At 34.4% G+C, this 21511-nt stretch overlaps 1 protein-coding gene across 3 annotated transcripts in view; it reads left to right on the top strand.

Annotated features, from left to right (window-relative positions):
- app (Palmitoyltransferase app) overlaps positions 1-21511 on the top strand; it is a 105809-nt gene that overhangs the window by 21149 nt on the left and 63149 nt on the right. For 2 of the 3 annotated variants that reach the window (XM_069828131.1, XM_069828129.1), the window contains exons 3-5: positions 2355-2513; positions 10900-11037; positions 20786-20940. In XM_069828131.1, the coding sequence (XP_069684232.1) occupies positions 2355-2513; positions 10900-11037; positions 20786-20940 (452 nt within the window). The remainder of the gene's footprint in view (positions 1-2354; positions 2514-10899; positions 11038-20785; positions 20941-21511) is intronic. The other variant, XM_069828130.1, reaches the window with a different exon arrangement.

Raw genomic sequence — 21511 nt, 5'->3', positions numbered from 1 at the left:
ACTTGGCGAGAAATTTGGTTACTATAGCCATGCCAGTGGATTGATCACTGATAAATCTACAAGAAAGCATGCTGTTGAGTTATGTGATCACATGAAGAAAGACTTTGAAATATGACTGTCAAAGAATTAAGGAGTTAGGTACAGCTTACAGCAGTAAAATTTTAGAAATATTCAACATTTTTTTCCTCCAGTACTGTATTTTGTACAATAATGAAAATTAGTATGTAAAAAACGCTGTCCTGCTATATGAAAAAAATATATATATATTTTTAAGATTTAAAAAAAATATTTACATTTTTTTTTTTTTTCAAAATTCAGTTCACTGTGCAGTGATGATGCCTTTTCCACTTAACTCAAAATATCCAACATTCTGTGATGAAATTTTTTGTGTGTATTTATGCATGTCATATCTACAATATGATGCAAGATCACTTCTCCATCTTTGATAGATTGTCTGATAAAAAAATAAATTCATTTAAAAAATGGTTAAAAATATTATTTATTATGGAATGTAGTTAAAAGAGCATGATACTGTAAATATGAGTTTCAGCAATAAAATAAAAGAGAGAGAACATGAAAAAGTTAACAAGTTTTTTAGTTATGGGGGAAACGCTTCATCACTGTACAGTGAACTGCCAACATTTTGAATTTTGAAAAAAATATTTATATAAATATTTTTTTTAAATCGTAAAAATATTTTTTTTCATATAGCAGAAGGGCAGTGTTGTATACATACCAATTTTCATTATTGTACAAGACACAGTAGTGGAGGAAAAAAATGTTGAATGTTTCCAAACATTTTACTGCTCTAAGCTGTACCTAATCCCTTAACAGACAGGGATTTGGACAGGCCCATGACATATGACTGCATGATTTGTTTTATATGGAGGAGGGGTCTGAAGACTTGCACTGCAGCCTGAGCCCTATTGTGCTTACCACTCCTGTTGTGTGAATGATATTGTCATCAAATGACTATGCTCTTGTACGAATACAGTGTACTACACCGTTAACTTAATCTGGTCTGTGATAAAGATGACAATGGCATTTGAATAAATGATGGCGAAATGAGCCTGAGGTCCAACACTGAAAGCTATTCAGCAATTCTGCTTCAGTTAATTGAGGGAAAACCTCGGAAAAAACCCCAACCAGGTAACTTGTCCTGAGCAGGATTTGAACCTGAGCCCGCTCATTTCATAGTCAGACATGCTAACTGTTATTCCACAGCAGTGGACCACTGCATGATGACACTCATGGTTTTTCCAGTATGTGGCCGCTTGTGAAATCACACAGAAACCACAAGTCTCTCCTTCACACTGAAAACTCTCGTATTCCCCCTGCCATCTTGCACTTTCGGAAAATGAATGGAATTTTCATATGTTTTGTTTTCCCGCAGATGCCTCCCACCGTGATTACATCTCGAAATATATTCACCAATGTCATACAAGTATTACTGACATTTTTCATGTACAGATACGTTTTGCAGGAATAATAAACAGCCATAGTGGGACTTATCATCCACTCTGTATTTAGATATGGTCATTTAAGACCTTTTGAACTCAGCTAGTCAGACATTGTGCAAAACTGTTTCTGAAGTAAGGACATCTGGAAAGTGGAATTCTTTACCTCTATGATGTACCAGTTGTGATGATTACGGTTCAGATAGAGTAGCTATGTCAGGATAGGCATCCTTGGTTCGTGCGTTTTGTTTACAAACATTAACTAGGGCTATACTGTCCATTCACTGATATTATAGGTAGGGGGTGGGGAGCACTCTTCCCAGCAGTTCATGTTTGTAAATAAAACACATGGACCAGGGATGCCTGTCCTGATATATCTACTTTATCTGAATCATAATGGTAGTGATTATGATGATTAATTGTAGTGACTAGCAGAGTTGAATTTTGATGTTGATTTGAAACAGCTAGTAGATTTTGTTTGTAATTCTCCAATAAAGGAATTTAATTTCTTTGTATATTTGCAAATGTGCGATCTCCAAAGCAGTGATAAAATTTTTTTATTGATCTTGAAAATACTCAACTCAAGAACCTCAATTGCAATTATGACTAACCTTTATTTCATTGGGAATGATTTGTTTCTTTAAGCATCATCTGTCAGATTTATATGAAATCTTGATTGTAGATAACTAATGTATGGAGAACGAAAAAGAATAATCAAGTGGAATTTTGGGGGAGAGAGGGTAAGACTGAGAAGTTTGAGTGAAATGAGGAATATTATGTAATAAAGTGAACAATAATAACAAAGAATATTTCGAAATTAATATAGATGCACTGTCTGTAATATTTTATTTTATATTACATATATCTCAGTACTAACATTGGGTTTCTCCCTGTCAGAAGTTCCGAACAGTGCCAATTCGCCTACATATCGCCCACCGCCACGGACAAAGGAGATCTTGGTTCGTGGTCAACCAGTCAAGCTCAAGTATTGCTTCACATGTAAGATATTCCGACCGCCAAGAGCATCGCACTGTAGTCTATGTGATAACTGTGTAGGTAAGTTTGAATGCAAGTATTTTCTCATTATGTTTTAAAATGCATGAAATGGTAGAATGGCAGTATTAATCTAAAGGCAGATTGAGTTATTCCTGAGCAGTTCAGCTTCAATTGGGATGATGGGTGAAATTCTGGTGATTTTCATTAAAAAATTTCGTTTTCGTTTTCTTGTAAAAAATGAATCAGTAATCTCTTATTTATATGTTGAGCAAGTTTAAATGCTCTGCTGCGCTCAAAAGCATAAAAATTACGCGATATATAAATGACTGCACCCTTCAACTTTAATTTCATGCAAATTTTGCAAGCTGTTTTCTCACACTTTTTTTCAGCATATTTCGTCAGATTCGAAGTGTAAAGGCTGTTACAATTTTGATGCTAGGAATATGAAACTTTTACTACATGTTCTGTACACTGTGATTAACAAAACAGTGCATGAGTTTTATGATTTAATTAATACTTTTTGAAATAAAAATGAAATATTTCTAGTGGAAATGGAAAATTTCTATTTTTAAGTATGCAGTGGTTATAAAAACTTTTCTCCCCTTTTGTAGTAGAGATATAAGAAAACTAATGCGTGATGTTTTTCTAAATATGCCACTGGTTTTGCAAAAAAAAAAAAAAAAAAAAAAAAAAATTCTAAATATTTTACTGAAAAATTGAGCGACACATTTCATTTTGGAATATGCGAATTTTTCAAAATATCTTTTTTTTTATTGGGTTATTTTACGACGCTGTATCAACATCTAGATTATTTAGCATCTGAATGATATGAAGGTGATAATGCCAGTGAAATGAGTCCAGGGTCCAGCACCGAAAGTTACCCAGCATTTGCTCGTATTGGGTTGAGGGAAAACCCCGGAAAAAGCCTCAACCAAGTAACTTGCCCTGACTGGGATTCGAACCCGGGCCACCTGGTTTTGCAGCCAGACGCTCTGACCATTACTCCACAGGTGTGGACCAATATTTCTGTTAATATCTCAGAAACTAATTGACTCACAGAAATAAAACTTCGCCACATTATTATCTATCACACCATGATTATGTGTACAAAAAATCTAGAAAATAGAAATTTTATCCATTACCCCCCTTAATATTGAATACCTGAATCTTTAACAGAGTTCCATTCTTTTCCACAAGTTTCAACGACTTTGTGAAAGGCTTCAGAAAATGTTTTTTTTTTGGCATGCTAGCTGTGTAAAGTGACTTTTTATTTATTGTGTTTCCTCAAATTAAAGGCTGCCAACTTTTTTTTTATTGTGCTTCCTCAAATTAGAGGCTGCCATTAGACAAAGCATACAAAACAATATACATGATGAAAGATAACAGAGTAAGGAAAAAAGTAAACAAGTACACAAACAATGGCAATTTACAGAATAAAAAAAGTTATAAGTAAAGAAGCAATGAAAGCTAATAAGAGAAAGAAAAAAGATAATGTTGCGTTAGTTTTTTCAGTACACTGAATCAGAGTCCATATAGGTGGTTTCGTAAAATTTTGACTGACTCTCTAATTATGAGGAGGGCCAGTTCATTCAGAAACGATAAACTATTGGACAGACCTTGTCCATGTTCACTATCTGGGAGCTAGTTTACCTGGAAATGTACATGAAATATAGGCTAATTTAATAAAATATTACTACGTCTTTATTTTAAACAATGCAGTGCAATTCACTCCAATTTAAATCAGATTGTTTCCTTCATGAACTTTTCGTATTACAGAGAATAAACTAACAGTGTTTGTTAAATTTGAATTCATAAAATTTTAGTTAACATTTCTCAAAGCTTTGTTTGAATATCAACATACTGCATTTTAAACAAATAAAGCATCACATTGATAAGTTATAAATTAATTCTGAATACTTTTTACGTTTCGTATGATGATGATGATGATGATGACGACGACGACGACAATGATGATAATAAGTAGAAGTCATTTTAATGTATTACTAAAGACGGGAAACAAACTCATAATTTAAAAAGAATATCTGTTTTATGATGTAACCTGGAAGGCAGCTGTTTATGTTGCTTGCATGTCATAATGAATAATAGCTGACTGTTCAGCTTTATGAGTCTTGAAGCAACTACTCACAATATTTGATGTGTGAGGTCATTCTAGAACCATTTTATCTGCAAATAATTATATGCAATACTTGTGTATGTGTTGACTACTCTTTGCAGACTTGTGATAAAAATATAACATTCCATTGTAATCTTTTCCTGATATACAGGGTGTCCCAGAACTAGGAAATCTATTTTAATTAAGAACAAATATCGGAATTATCTATTTACGTGCTTATGTAAGTTGTTGCTGTGGTTTTGGAGTTTCTAATACATATAGGTGAAATAAACAAGAACATGCTTCCATTATTGCATTGAACTTGACCAACAGAGACATCGTTGTGTGAGCCTATAGGGCATAGACAAGAAATTTTAATTTTCGCAATGTTCCCTCATTGTATAAGATGTGTTCATAAATTTAATTTCTTTACAAGCAAAACAGAACACATTAAGGGGTCCGGAAAGGTCCTGTCTCACTAATGTTAAAAATGCATACTTATAATTTTCTTTTTCTCAGAGACTGTTAGGATTATAATCTTTAAAAAAATATGAATTATACAATTCATTCATTTAGTGTTCTGCCCAAGGGCAAGTCTTTCACTGCAAACCCAGCTTTCTGCAATCTTTTCTATTTTCTGTCTTCCTCTTTGTCTCCGCATATGATTCATATATCTTAATGTCTTCTATCATCTGATATCTTCCTCTGCCCCGAACTCTTCTCCCATTCACCATTGCTTTCAGTGCATCGTTTAGTAGGCAGTTTCTTCTCAGCCAGTGACCCAGTCAATTCCTTTTCCTCTTCCTAATAAGTTTCAGCATCATTCTTTCCAACACAGCTTCGTTTCTTATTCCGTCTGTCCATTTGACACACTCCATTCTTATCCATACCCACATTTCAAATGCTTCCTAGTCGCTTCTCTTCACTTCATTGTAATTCCATGATTGATTTCTTCCCAAGTGTCATTTATATTTGTTACTGTTACTCCAAGATATTTGAATTTTTTCACCTCTTCGAAGGATAAATCTCCAATTTTTATATTCCCATTTCGTACAATATTCTGGCCATGAGACATAATCATATACTTTGTCTTTTCGGGATTTACTTCCAAACCTATCGCTTTACTTGCTTCAAGCAGAATTTCCGTGTTTCCCCTAATCATTTGTGGATTTTCTCCTAACATATTCACGTCATCCGCATAGATAAGAAGCTGATGTAACCCTCTTAAGTTTATAGAAGTAAAACGTGAAATTATTTTAATTACATTAGTCCCGTGAATGCTTCTAAATAATCACCGAAACTTAAAAAAAATGAAAATACACGTTTAAAATGAAAAAAATATACGTGTATATTAAAATTATATAATTATAATTTGTTATTTATCCAACGCCTTAGATACCATTCTTCACTATTCATAGCCTCCTACATCATGACCTACCTAGTACACGTATCGACTCTAAAATCCATGCCATGATATCTGAATATGAGGACTTATGTTCAACATATTTTCTTTTATAAAACAAAATTTTTTGTTATGGTCATGGATAAAATTACATATGGTACTTGTGAGCTTGATCTTCATTGCGCTTGTGTAATTTAAGCACTTGGCTGATGCCTCATGCTTAAATTTTTCCACATGCGCAATAAAGATACACTTACCTCACAAGTACTATAAATAGGCCTAACTATTTTACATCTACATCATATATTTCAAGAATCTGATGTCACATTCTTTTTCTGGGGAGGTCTTCAATTGTTAATCTTTTTTTATTGTGTAATAATGATTATGCGAATTGTGGATAACAAAAAAAAAAAAGTTCATGTACAGATTGCACACTGATTTGTTTAGTGTTTCAGTTGACACTTCTTTCAGTAATAGGTATATACTGGTGATCAGCGAGCAGATTAAAGAACTTTAACTGTTTAATGCCTATATGTAAAAGGTAAAAGGTAAAGGTATCCCCGTAACATGCCATGAAGGCACTTGGGGGGCATGGGGGTAGAGCCCCATGCTTTCCATGACCTCGGCACTAGAATGAGATGGTGTGGTCGGCACCACGCTCTGACCGCCTTTTACCCCCGGGAAAGACCCGGTACTCAATTTTATAGGAGGCTGAGTGAACCTCGGGGCCGTTCTGAAAGTTTGGCAACGAGAAAAAATCCTGTCACCACCTGGGATCGAACCCCGGACCTTCCAGTCCGTAGTCAGCTGCTCTACCAACTGAGCTAGCAAAAAAAATCTCTTAATTGTTTAGTCTCCATCCTTACTGAGACAAGTCAATGACAGTGATTGAAAAACTCGTAAATTCTTAATGTATATGCCTTTTGTTGGAGAATAGATCTACCTCTGAACATTAACAGAGTACATTAGTCATCTGTTTACTTTGTTCAGTTTACTTGCAGCTTTGTTCATTGTATTGCAGAGCCTGTATGTAGGTTTGCACAGATGTACAATAATTAAATATAGTCTGTTTCAGGATCTAATACTTGAATTGTTAAGACCTGTTTATCCTTTTAATCAGAAGTAACTGAGATGTTCGTAAAAAAAGCAATATAATTTGAATTACACGTTCTCCCACATATTTTATATAGTAAACCATAAGACTGTTACCTATTTTATGTAACTTTACGTAACCTTGTGTCAAATGAATTGTGCACAAGTCTTAATACATCACTCTGTTTTCAAATGATTGAACTAAAAGAAATAAAATTGTACGTTTTATGCATTTTGAAATAATTTAGTTTCAATCAAATCGCAAATTCAGTGTAACATTTTACATCTTGATTACACAACTTTTAACACTATATCACTTCGGAAAATGTATTATGTGTCTTTCACGTGTTAAATTTTATATTACCTTGTTAACATGTTTCGGCCTGCTATTGGCCATCTTCAGAACTGGTTGTTGCTGGTCTTGGCGCCTTTTGTTTTATTTCCTGTGGGGGTGTGTTTGTGTAGTTTAGTGTAGTGTAGTGTAATTCTACACGTCCAACCAAAAAGCCAGAAATTAAACACACTAGAACAATACGAAATATACAGACATACAAAAACACATCCAAATGAAATTCTCAATACACAACTCAATTTCAGAACACACACACTCTTTGACTCCACATTACACTACACAGACCCACTGGAAACAAAACAAAAGGCGCCAAGACCAGCAACAACCAGTTCTGGAGATGGCCTATAGCAGGACGAAACATGGTAACAAGGTAATATAAAATTTAACACGTGAAAGACACATAATACGTTTTCCGAAGTAACATTTTAGCTCGAAGACCTGAAGTTTGTAGGTTTTGAAATAATTTATATCTTCAAACAGATTGAAAAGCAGCTGTCCTTACAATTACATGATGTAACTGCAAAGAATCTCAATATGGTACCTATTCTAGAGTGTTACACAATTTTAAGACAGCTGTCAAATGAAATAAGTGATTAGTACTTCAGCAGATTGCTGCACATTGTGGAATTGGAGGTAATGAGACAGCTGATTTCTTGACCAAGAAAGGTAGCAAAATCATTCCAAAGATGTCTATAACTCTGTCTTACCACTTTGTTAAAGGAATAATAAGATCAGAATATAAGAATTTAATAAAAAATTGCAATGGTTCTAAAGCAAATGGAAAGGAAAAGGAATATGTTATCCAGTATATTAAATTTAATAACAGAACTTCTACGAAAATTTGTGGTGGCGATATCCGGATTACTTACAGGTCATGATGATTGGATCAGTGAAAATTTACACAGAATTGATATTACATAATCTTCTACATAGCTGTACTATGTTACGGAAGTGAAGTATAGACAATGAGAAGCACAGATATTAGCAGAATAATGGCTTGTGAAATGAAATTTATGAGAGCAACACTAGGATATAGTTGCTTGGACCGCACAAAAAAATGAGGATATCATGCAAGATCTTCAATTACAACCAGTCTCACAGTTCATAAACAATTACCAGCTGCAGTGGAAAAACCATGTCCAATGAATGAACCAGAATAGACTTCCAAAAGCCATGCTACAATACCGTCCACAAGGGAAGAGATCTTTAGGCTGTCCAAAAAAAGGTGGGCCGAGAATGACTCACTGAGACTGTAATGGTCCTTGAGCCTTGTACTTGTTTGGATGATGATGATGATGATTATTATTATTATGATGATGATGATTATGATGATGATGATTATGATGATGATCATCTTCTACATGCCTTTTCTGTAATCTTAATGAAAATGTGGATCAAGAATGTTCACGTCCAGCTTTTACTCGGTTTTTCAGTATTCCTGCTAAATACTGTAGTGCAAGAGAGAATGACATCATCAACTCTGAACATTAGATACAAACCAGCCATACTTACTAATATATAAACTATCAGAAAATTAAAATATTTAACTTAAAATTAATTCATTTTTCTATTCTTTTCTTCATTGATGTCCTGTTGTTAGTAGCTTTTTCTTAATGAAATTGTTTTTGATCTCGTCTGCCTAAATAAATTAATATTTAATTACTTGAAGTGTTCTGTTTCATGTAATTTAAAAAAAAAAAAATGTGGTAAAACTGTATCTGAAACACTTGAGCTCCATGTGCCAAGGTTGTCTATAGCCTACTGAATGAATTAGTTGAATGATCATTGTAAGGTGGATAAATGAAATAAACATATATTATTTAGGAAGTTTGCAAAATTATCAGACCTCTTTACACAGCTAAAATAGCTTGGGGCGTATACTAGGCTGACCAGCGGGGACAGTCCCTGGTTTTGAGTTGCTGTCCCTGGGGAGCAAATGTCCCTGTTTTTGTCCCTGGAAATCAATTTCGTCCCCAGAAGTTTCGATTTTGTTTCAATAACATTTTACACATAAATATTTAAGTATCGTGATGAAACTGCTGCAATTCATGCACAATTCTGAACAGTTCTCAGTATGAGACAGAAGAACCAGCGAGCACAGTATGAGATATTCTACACACTTTGAGAACAACATAGCATCTTTGTCTTTATTTGCGTTGTATGGAAGTGTTAGAACTGCCGCAGTGCCTATTTTTAAGTAGTTAAAAAAATTAGGAGTTTTGTGACAAACCAACAGGTGAAAAGTGGTCTAATGTTTTTCAACATTAAAAAAAAATCCATTCCATTTGAAAATCTTCTGAAAATAGTGTCATTAATCATGTGTCTTTCAGTCAGTAATTCATCATATCCCTAGTACTTTACACTCGAAAAAATATCGACAATTACTCATTAGTGACCAATATACATGATCATGAAATTAGAAATAGTGAACAAATTAATATTCCATATTGTAGATTACACAAGAACAACACAAACTTTTTAATTATGGGGATGAAATTATGTAATAAGCTCCCCAGTCAATATTATAAATTACCAATCAATAGCTTCAAAACTAGATTTTAGAATTGGTTATTAAATAATCCTTTTTATTCTGTTGCTGAGTTTTTCAACACAAATTGTATGAAATTGCATTTTAATAAATAAGTTTAATTCCAATTTAGTTAGTTTTCTTTAATCTAAAAGTTTCAAATTACTTAAGGTTTTCATTGTATTATTTAAATTTTACTGTGTCTTTTATTAGTGTTTTTTAAAATGTATTTATATGTTTTTCAATTTATTCTGACAAAGCCTAAAACTGTATGTCTAATGGCCAAATAAATTGAATTTGAAAGATTTTTTTTTCTGCACAATGAACTCAATCTGGACTGATGAAAAGTCAAGAATAAAAATTGAAACAATTAAAGTTTTGTTACAAGTGAAAACAAACTTTCATTTCTCATGTGAAGAACTTAGTGTGAAGCTGTATGGGAATGAACAGATCGTTAATAAGATATATTCTTCAGACAAGTACTTGTAAAATGTGTGTTAGAGTTCAGTGTGTACAATATTATGCGAAAGATTTCCATGCATGCATCAGTACTGAAACTGAATTCTTAGTGGCTATAATTATGTATAGGAGTTACGTGTGTTTATGCTTTTAATTCAAAAAGTTAAGATACTCTACAAATTTAGTGCATGAAGTTCTATTATTGTGTCTACTGTTACTTGTATTTTGTGCAATATTTCAATGGAGAATGACTAGATAAGCGTTTGTGGTTTTTCTTGAAATTGCCGATGTCCCCTGCTGGACCATAAAAAATCTGGTCAGCCTAGAGTATACAGTATGTTAAACTGGGAATATTGTGTATTAGATTGGCGAGTAGTCGTAAATTTAAACATGCTTACAGAAGTTATTTAATTTATGTCGTCTTCATTCTCCATATTACATATTTGTTTGTGTGTACTGAAGTACAACAGTGAGCTGATTTTGGTATTTGTATTTTTGCAGAACGATTTGACCATCACTGCCCCTGGGTAGGCAATTGTGTTGGCAAGAGAAATTACCGATATTTCTACATGTTCATTGTATCTTTAGCATTCTTGTGTGTGTTCATTTTCGCCTGCGCAGTCACACATCTTATTCTTCGTAAGTATTTACTCATATATTGATATTAGTTTGTTAATTTTTACTCATGGATTTCTTCTTTCTCATAGAAGTAAATATATAGAATTGTAATTTAAATTATTACCACAGTCTAGTATATAGTCACGAAGCTTGAGTTGTGAGAGTGCTAGGAACAATAGACTGTGCCGGTACTATTTCGCATTGTCTGTAATGAGGCGATATTAGCAATCCTAATGGTTAGCAACTATCTACAGATGCATATTTACTACGTATTGAGCTTCGTGACTGTATATACTAGACTGTGTTATTACCTACTTAGCAAAGAGAAACATTTTTTAAATCTATCATTGCTTAAAATTTCAGTTATTTTTCAGTAATGTATTTCTTTCTTCACCCTCCTCTTTATAAGTTGGATTATTGCATTGCAGTGTTTAAAAAATATATATATATATATATATATATATATGAAATTTAATTCTATGTCAATTGTTTGTGTTCCACGCATTGATTAGTATTACTCATCACCTTGCCTATAATGAGCTATTTGGAGTAATGTTTCTAAACCATTTATTTTAGTAAACATAGCCCCTTAGGCTTTCAATATTTTTTTGGTACCCTCATAGTAATTATCGTAATTATAAGAAAATAATTTTAATCGTAACAACCATTATGAAACTTACTATTATATAGTCATCAACATACTCGTGTAGTAATGCTGGGATTTATGCAATGAATACTAACATATGAAATTTAAAATTCACAGAGAGATTTTACTTATTTCAAAATATAGTAAAAGTGCTTCAGTAATAATTTTATTTTTTATTTAAAAACTACAAACTAGGGAAAACACGGGAAATTTATTTGAAGTAAGTAAAGAGATAGGTTTGGAAGTAAATCCCGAAAAGACAAAGTATGTGATTGTGTCTCGTGACCAGAACATAATACGAAATGGAAATATAAAAATTGGAAATTTATCCTTTGAAGAGATGGGAATATGCAAATATCTTGGAACAACAGTAACAGTTGTTAATGACACTTGGGAGAAAATTAAACACAGAATAAATATGGGAAATGCCTACTATTATTTGGTTGAGAAGCTTTTGTCATGTAGTATGCTTTCAAAAAACCTGAAAGCTACAATTTATAAAACAGTTATATTACCGGTTGTTCTATATTGTTGTGAAACTTGAAATCTCACTTTGTGAGAGGAACAGAGGTTAAAGATGTTCAAGAATGAGGGTTTAGGAAAGTATTTGGGACTAAGAAGGATGAAGTTATGGGAGAATGGAGAAAGTTACATAATGAAGAACTGCACACTTTGTATTCTTCACCTAACATAATTAGGAACATTAAATCCAGATGTTTGAGATGGGCAGGTCATGTAGCATATCTGGCCGAATCCAGAAATGAGACCTGAGGGTAAAAGACCTTTTGGGAGACCGAGACGTAGATGGGAGGATGGATTTGAGGGATTTTGGATATGATGCTAGGGATTGGATTACTCTTGCTCAGGATAGAGAGTAATGGCAGCAATGAACCTCCAGTTTTCTGAAAGCCATTTATAAGTATGTATTTAAAAACTACAACATAAAACTGTTCAGAGCTTTGCTGAAACACTGTACAGTGTTAAAAATTGAGGCATGAAGAAAATGTAAGGATGCCTATGAATGGCTTAACTGTACTTAAAGCTGCAAGTAAATTATTTTTTTGGGTTTAAACGGTTTCGTACCTTACTTTTAATTTCACCTAGTTATGCTAACTGGACTCATACATATATTGTATGCAGAAACAAAGGGAATAAGTTCCATCAACGCAATGCACTGGCAGTACATTTTTAAATCTTAAAGAATGTACTACATAAGCAATATTTGGACAAAAAAAGTTGTACTCTTTCAATACTACTACTGGTTGAGAAACACTGATTTATAATCTTCAGGAAGTTATCTGTTTTATATTATATTTATGTGTTCATTTAGTATTGTGTATTTAATGTTGATAAGAAATGAAAGGATGATTGTTAAGAATTTGAAAGGCTGAGATTATGGTCTGTACTAATAATATACTACACTTCAAATATCTAGAAGATCTAAGACATATCTTGAACACTAGAATAATTCATAGATTTCCCTAATACAGTGAGACTTTTGTCTTACTTGAGAAGCAGACATTTTTTCGGAAAAAATACTGTTAATAAAGGTGGCCACTAAATTGTGATTAAATTTTGGAAATTGCGACCTGATCTTATTTTTATCAGATGGTTAACCTATTACATTAATTCACTGTGGTAGTAGATGAAAATGCAAAAAAGTTTTGTGAAATAAGTTTTTTGATACATCCAGTAGTTTTGAGAATAGGAAATTTAACATGTTGCAACACTTCTTGAGGTCATTGCTCCGCAGTGGGGGTGAGTGTAACTGCAATCATCCACTCCGCAAGACTTGCGAGAGGAGAATGTAAACAAAAACGTCTTATCAAATACATTTAGATCAAATTTATGTACTCTCTTTCCAGCTAAAGATTGAAGTAAATGTAAATAAATGCACGTGGCTTAATGGTTCCTGATTGGCTATTGGACGCACAACGCCTCCAAACTCATGCTAGTCATCTTCTTCCTCATATTAAAATAGTTCCTTCTAAAATAATAAATGTAAAATATACATGGAATACGAGTGAATTAAACATGCTTATAAGAACACTTTCTTACGATTGAAACAACATGTTTATATTAGTGGTTTCAGACATTGCGCGTTAAATCATTGTAACGTGTATTATGGCAACACGCATGCGTAATAGGCATTAAATCCCTCCCAAGGTGACCTGCAGCTTCACAGAGCACATCAGCGCGGCTGGTATAACACAGTGCGAGATTCAGTGTTGTCAACCTCAAATAAATTTCTGTAGAATTAAAGAAATTTCCACTCTTCAAAGAATAACATTTAATCACGAATCTACAGGAAATTAAAATCCACTGTTCCCAGTAGAGAAATAATAAATATTAACCCTCCGTGAGCATTTTACGGGTTAGTTCAATGAATGTGTTGAAATGTCTGCAATATATCAGACGGTGGCTGCCCTGTGCTCATTTGCTGAAAATAATGCGCCCTGGTGGCTGCTTTGGTAGCTAGCTTGCGATTGCGGAGTAATACATTTCGGTTTTGTTTATGTCTACTTCAATCTTTAGTTGGAAATAGTTTAGATGAAAACATAAAATATTGAATCAGTTAATTACGCAAATTGTTAAGTTCTTAACATTCTTTATTACACTGTAACCGCATTAACTCTAGATTTAATACCATGAAACTTTTTTAACATTCACAGTATCTTTTGGTTTCTTTGCTTTCTGTGTAATTACAAAATAGTAAAGAATGTACATTCTTATAAAACAAAACTATTTCCATTAAAGATTCCTTTACATTTCATCTAAGCTCAAACTAACATTATTACGACTACACATTCTGTGATTCAATCTCCATTTATTATCTTTGAAGAAATGAAAAATAATTTAATTTTAAAAGAAATTAAGTTTACAGTAATGTTAAGTAATGTGCCCTAATTTTTATACTTTTTACTAAGTTTTCATGGCTGCAGATGGCATTAAAGAGAAAAAATTTTGCTGAAGTTTCACTAGCTTCAAAAATAATAGACTCATCTTCTGAAATATTTAAGAAAATTAATGAAGTTTTGGAGAAAAAACAAAACTATATGAAAATCCAGTATCAGCTGGATTTTATATCATTGCTAATAATTCTTGTTTATTTTTGCCATAGATGTCCATTATATGCATTTTAAGTTGTTATATTTTTCTTGTAATTTGTGAGATTGTTTTAGTTCTTGAAATTGTAAAAATATTAAGGTAAATATTTAAGGATTAACATTTTTTATAATTAAACTGAACATTACTGACAGAATTAACTTCAATATTGTTACTTGCATAGCAAGGGCACCCACAGGATCCAGTCTCAGTGGTAGCAAGATGGTTAGAAAATTAGAGGAAATGGATGGATGAGAAGAGAGAAAATCGAACATAAAAAATAGCCAGTTCTGAAATATAAATTACCCTTCCCACACATTCATAGTTTGAAGGACTCACTTTTGTTGAATTGTTTACTGAGGGTTTGAGAAAACATGTATCGAACTCATAAAGAAAAATAAAATTAAGAGAAAAAATCTCGTAAAACATAAAAGTCTCAGTGGTAGCAATTGTTACCACTGGCTACCCCTGCAGGCGCCCTTGTTGCATACTAATAAATGAATGACGTAGGCTTCTGTGGCTGCTATTCATAGGTTGTGAGTTTTCGGGCTTGTGCCATGTTGTCTCAGTTGCTAGAGCTAGTGTTTCGACTATCCTGCTGTGATCGTCCTCAGAGCTGTGGATAGCAATGGATGCAGCCATGATCTCTCCCTACTCAACAAGATGTTTTGCTGGAACTCCACAGAGACACCGACGCAGAACATCATAGCTGGATTGAAGCCACCATCCTCGACAATTACCCAGGAGTTTTTGCCGGAACTCCACAGAGGCGCCAACACAGAAAATCATAGCTGGATTGAAGGTACCATCCTCGATAATTACCCAAGGGACTGGCTGAGACTTCAGACGTGAGACGAGCTTATAAGGGACAACTTCCCAAGTCATATGGCCTTTATGAAGAAAATCAGCCATCACATAACATTCACAGACGTCAAAATAATGACAGAGAAGAATACTACAGACTAATAAAGAAGCGAACGAGATTCAGCGGACATCAGAGGGAAGACTCAAGCAACTGCTACTGCCAACCAACCCACTTGCGTTTGTCATATTGACTATGCACTAGATCTTATTGCAATAGAAAATAAACAGGAAGAATGCAGTGAAGTACCCGTCTTTCTGCCTTAGAAACATTACAAATCCACTACCCACAAGACAAATGGCTGCATGTGTACAGCTGTCAAAAGAAAAAGTGGCCGCTCTCCTCAAACAAAGTTCCCTTCGGGTATCTTCGCTACAATTCGGAGCCAGGCGATGTTACATGTTGTTGGACCACGTTGCCTGATATCTACAGTTATAATTGAAGTATACTGTGTGTTATTCGATAGCATAATGGTAGCGTTCAGGCCTCTTATTCATGAGGTCCTGCGTTCGACTACAACCTCGTGCTTTTTATGTCCTTTTTTGTTCTGTTTTTGAGAGAGACAAACTAGACATAATGGCTCCTTTCTCTTTTATGATTATTTTAGTAATTAACATCAGGTTCATTAATATATTACGCCATGACTTTATCATTATCATTATGATATTGTGGCTGCAAATGGAAAGAAAAAAGATTTTATTCTCAATAAAATATCTTTCGTGGCATAAACATAACAAATTTACTGGCGTCGGCCTTAAAACATTCAAACAATTAAGCGTTCAAAAAACAAAACAAAAAGCCACAATTCAATATTTAGTCTATCTTCCTCTTATCTCGATCATCTTGCAGTCTAGTGGGCATAGAATTGACTAGTCTTTGCAAATAGCGACTGTTCTTAGACACGATATTCCAGGCATTCTGAACATACACACATAAATGTTCTGTCCATGGGCAGGTCTTTCATTGCAAACCCAGCAATCTCCAATCTTTCCTATTTTCTGCCTTCCTCTTAGTCTCCGCATATGATCCATGTATCCTAATGTCGTCTATTATTCTTTTCAACCAGAGACCCAACCAATTTCTTTTTCTCTTTCTAATCAGTTTCAGCATCATTCTTTCTTCACTCACTTTTTCAAACACAATTTTATTTCTTATTCTGTCTGTCCACTTTACACGCACCGTTCTTCTCCACATCCACATTTCAAATGCTTCAATTCGTTTCTCTTCATTTCGTCGTAATGTCCATGTTCCTTCCCCATACAATGCCACACTCCACACAAAGCACTTCACTAGTCTCTTCCTTAGTTCTTTTTCCAGAGGTCCGCAGAAGATCCTTCTTCTTCTATTAAAAGCTTCCTTTGTTCATGTTTGCAGTTTTCTTGGGAAGGATAGGCCTAAATGCAGTAACATCCCGTTGCTTTCCGCACACCACTATCTCTTTCGCATCTTATTAAATTCCAGGGGGCCCAAGCGTGGAGATGAGGAGAGTGGATTTGACTAATTGGGCCCTCCGGACTTCACCGAAAGTCATGGCAAGGGTTAAATATTAATTCTATCAGGATGTTTGACCCGGTCAGAGACCGGGAAATCTCAATTAGCCTTTGTCCCCCGCATCCTGGACTAGCTTCTAGGAATCATCAGAAAATCTTAGAGTGTGATTGGGCCAATTTTTCCGAAAATGTTTCCACACTTTTGCTCTCGTAGCTCAGCGGACGAACGTCGGAATTTAGACGTCAACATCTCAGGTTCAATTCCTCGTTACTCCTTTTCATTTTATTGTGGTTCAAGATAGTATAATGTAATAATACAAAAAGAAAAACTAATACCAGTATTATGCAACTGGATTTTTCAAAACCTAATATTAAATTTATGTTATTTATATCGCTAAAGAACGATTACAATATAAATAAGTTGAATATTATTTATACAGTATCACTAAAGAATGATAACAGAATATAAATGATAAATATCGGTTTGTTTAATTAATATATTGCGAATGAACAATAACAATATAAATAACTTGAATATTGTTTTATAATGCTAATGAAGGAAAACAATATAAATGATAACTTGAATATTATTTAAATCGCTAAAGAACGATAACAATATAAAAAACGTGAATATTATTCATATCGGAATTTCACAGATTTATTACAGATGTATTTAAGAAATTGTAGAAGAATAGTAATTAGTAACAGTGTCCTATTTATTCTTCTTGGAGCCAAATTTGTAACTTTTAAAAGTGTGGTTACTATGTTGAAGTGTATGAGTTGTAACGGATGCTTGATTTGTTATGTATGTGAGTCAGTTATGGGATGCTTGATGTCGTCGCAATGTCGTAATTATGGTTTGATTGTGTTTGTGTGACTATTGTGTATTAATTTATGAAGTATGGTACGGAAAGCTGCATATTTGTGTTATAGAAGTGTTACGTATGTGTGTTGTTAATGTTTTTGTATGTTTCAAATTGATACCTGATATTTGTTTTGCAATCGCAATGCCTAATTTACGGATTGCTTATGTTTTGTTTACATCGCGTAAGCTAATTTAATTTTCTTTTCCATTTCTCTTTATGCTTATCTTTTTTGTGTATAAAACTATAGCCCTAACATACATATGTAAAATAGGGCTAACCCCCATTGGAGATACAATAATAATTATTATTCATATCGTTATAATACGATAACAGAATACAAATGATGGCCTGAATTTTATTCATATCTCTAAAGAACGATAACAAAATATAAATAACGTGATATCCATAAAGAACGATAACTGGATATAAATGATAATTTGAATATCATTTACATCGCTAAAAAACGATTAAAAAATAAAATGAAAACTTGAAGAAGGCCCGAACCCACGACCTTTGAATCATTAAACAAGCACTCTACCGCTGGTCTACGAGGCGCAGATATGGAACACTTTCATAGTTCCGGAACTCCTTGTACAAGCACATGCATCGTGTAACATCACCGCGACCCAAAGTGGACTTTGAAAATATTCGCTGTTCATGAGTGCGGCCACTTTTTTTTTTGACAGCTGTACACTGATGGCTCCCAAATACAAAAACACGGGCCCATTGGAGCCGGAATTCATTGCCAACTGTTCTCTACCTATCTCACTCTAGGCAACAACCATACACCTTTTGATGGAGAAGTAAGAGCCATATGTACTGCTGTGAAACAACTGTTGTGCAGGTCCTTCCCATTTCCAAACATTGTCCTCCTCAGTGACTCCAAAGCAGCGATATCTGCAATTGGAAACTACTTATTACAACCAACTAATGATGACATTCAACAATGCAGAGAAGACATCAAGAAATTATACATCTGCAATGGATACCTTCTCACTGCGGTATTGCCGGGAATGAAGCAGCAGACTTTCTGGCAAAGAAAGGAACAACTATCCCCCTTTCATATCCTAACAAGCTGCCATTCCATAGAGCATCTACAAATATAAGAAGTCGAGTGAGACATTGTTTCCATAAGAGTTTGGAGGAACAAATTAAGGATAAACACTGGAAGGATGCACTAAACTCCACTCTCCCCAAATGGCCCAGAAGAGAAGCTGTTGCGACGTTTCACACCGCAGTAGGTCATGACTGTCTGGCTAATCACCTCTACCGCCTGGGTATACTATCCAGCCCCAATTGCATGCTCTGTGGATGTTCAGACAACATGGACTTAAGTCACATTAAGACTTGTCCAGCGCTTTTATCTGTCAGCTTTGTGGATAGATACTGGGAGGCCAGAGAAAGAGTGCAACAGTGCTGACATCCCTCCTTCGTAGTTTCACTTCGAACATTGTTCGCTTTATTTTGTTTTCTATCTTTCATTTTGGTTTTAATCGCCATTGTATGGCCAATGACTCCAGTCAAATGCTACTGCATTGAATAAAAGAAAAAAAAAACATCAGAGGGAAGACGAACTTATGAGGGTCATACTCCTTTTTTCAAGATCATCACTCTTTGCACATCTGTCAGCAAACAAGATCAACATCTACAAGGATGATGCTTCAAAACTCGATGTCACACATAGAAGCCAGCCCCAATCCCATACATATGTGATGAACCATAAACAGAGATCGGGCGACCTAAGGGCTAATCACAAGAGAGATAATAAACTATCCAATGACGGACAGGAACCCAAGAGCCACTACATAAATACCTCTGCCAACTGACAATTCTTATCAACAGCTCTGAGGGTGACTACAGCAGGATGGTCAAAACATTAGCTCTAGCAACTGAGACAATGCGTCAAAAGCCCAGAAACTCACAACCCAATAACTTTTTTACTTTTGTATTAAACAAAGAGCGGGAATACACATGCAATTGATACCCATTAATGTCTAAACAACTAAATAAACTTAAATCATTACGTATAGTCGCTTCGCTCTTATTTCCGGCAGCCAATCATGTTGCAGGTCGGCTGCATTTAAACTTGTGCATCTTGTCATTCGCTGCTGATGATGTTATGCACTCCCTAAGGCTCGATAAATAATGAATATAATCGCCCGCCATTTTGGTTTTTTCGTTGGTGTTAAAAGAAAGCACATGAGGACACTATTTGCTGTACCATTATACATTATCATATCATAGCTCCTGTGAGAGTCGATTTATTATCAAAGGAGCTACGACATGATAATGTTTAAAGGTGTGGCAAATAGATTCCTCGTCTGGTAGCTCGGCAACGAAAGAACAAAAATGGCAAACGATAATACCTACCTATATTTCATAGAGCCTTCACTTTCTAAAGTGTAAGCAAAGAAGAGGAGTCACACTGGAAATAACAGCAAAACGACTGTAGTATTTCTTCTAATGGCATTAGACTCATTTTGCAGTTGCTTCTTATAGTGCTGATTGAATCGCCTGTTGGGGGAAGGGGGTCCTGTGAGGCTTTAAATAAATATATTATAATGAAATATTGCCCATATTGTTTTGTTAAAAGTCCTACTTTTCTCTTCAAAATTGTCCTACTTTTTCTTCTTGAGTCGTTGGGAGCCATGTAAATACTGTTCCTCTCTAGATACTATAGAAAGATGTATGCACCCTAATTTGTAAATAAATCTGTTATTTATATATTTTTGAAATACCAGTATTGTTTTATATTCCATGAAATACTTTGTATATATGTTACATGTTGCATTCGTCACAGTTACGAAAGAAGATCACCCATTTCTGGAAGCTGTGAAAGATTCTCCGCCAAGTGTGATTGTTGGAGTTGTATGTTTCTTCAGTGTATGGAGTGTGTTGGGGCTTGCTGGTTTCCACACATACCTTACCACTTCTAACCAAACTACTAATGAAGATGTGAGTATTGTAAATATTATTTGCAAACGAAATGGATTGACACTTCTTTCCATTTCCTGCTTGAGACAGGAAGTGGAGTTAATTAATGATGACTTGCAAATTAATATTAACAAGTATTAAATTCGCATGCTGCAAAAATAACATAACTTAACATAATGGGATTGGTAGCTGTACATGTACAATCTAACTGCATTCACCAGGCAGTTGGAGATTTTGCATAAATGATGTCAGAATTAGAAAAATTGCAGAAGAACTATTTGCGGTATTGTTATGAATTCTTCACTTGTTGGAAGCTGATGCATGCATCTTCTAGAATACTCTTACAGTACATAATGACTTCTTGGTACATGTGTTCATTTATTTCTTAGGATTTAATACTTCATTGTGTTCATCACAGAAGATAATTTTTGTGTTTTTTTACCGTATCACAATTGTATGAATATCCACTGTTTCAGAGCTATGCAATGACTGAAGAAAGGCAACGAAAGGGAAACATATCTGAATCCTGGAGAATAACTCTTCTAATAGATTGAACAGATAGATTTATCTTTTCTTGCATTCTGTGATGATG

Source organism: Periplaneta americana, chromosome 6 (assembly GCF_040183065.1).
Source record: "Periplaneta americana isolate PAMFEO1 chromosome 6, P.americana_PAMFEO1_priV1, whole genome shotgun sequence".
In the NCBI taxonomy this organism is placed as follows: Eukaryota; Metazoa; Arthropoda; class Insecta; order Blattodea; family Blattidae; genus Periplaneta; species Periplaneta americana.
This window is presented reverse-complemented; position numbering and strand designations above follow the sequence as displayed.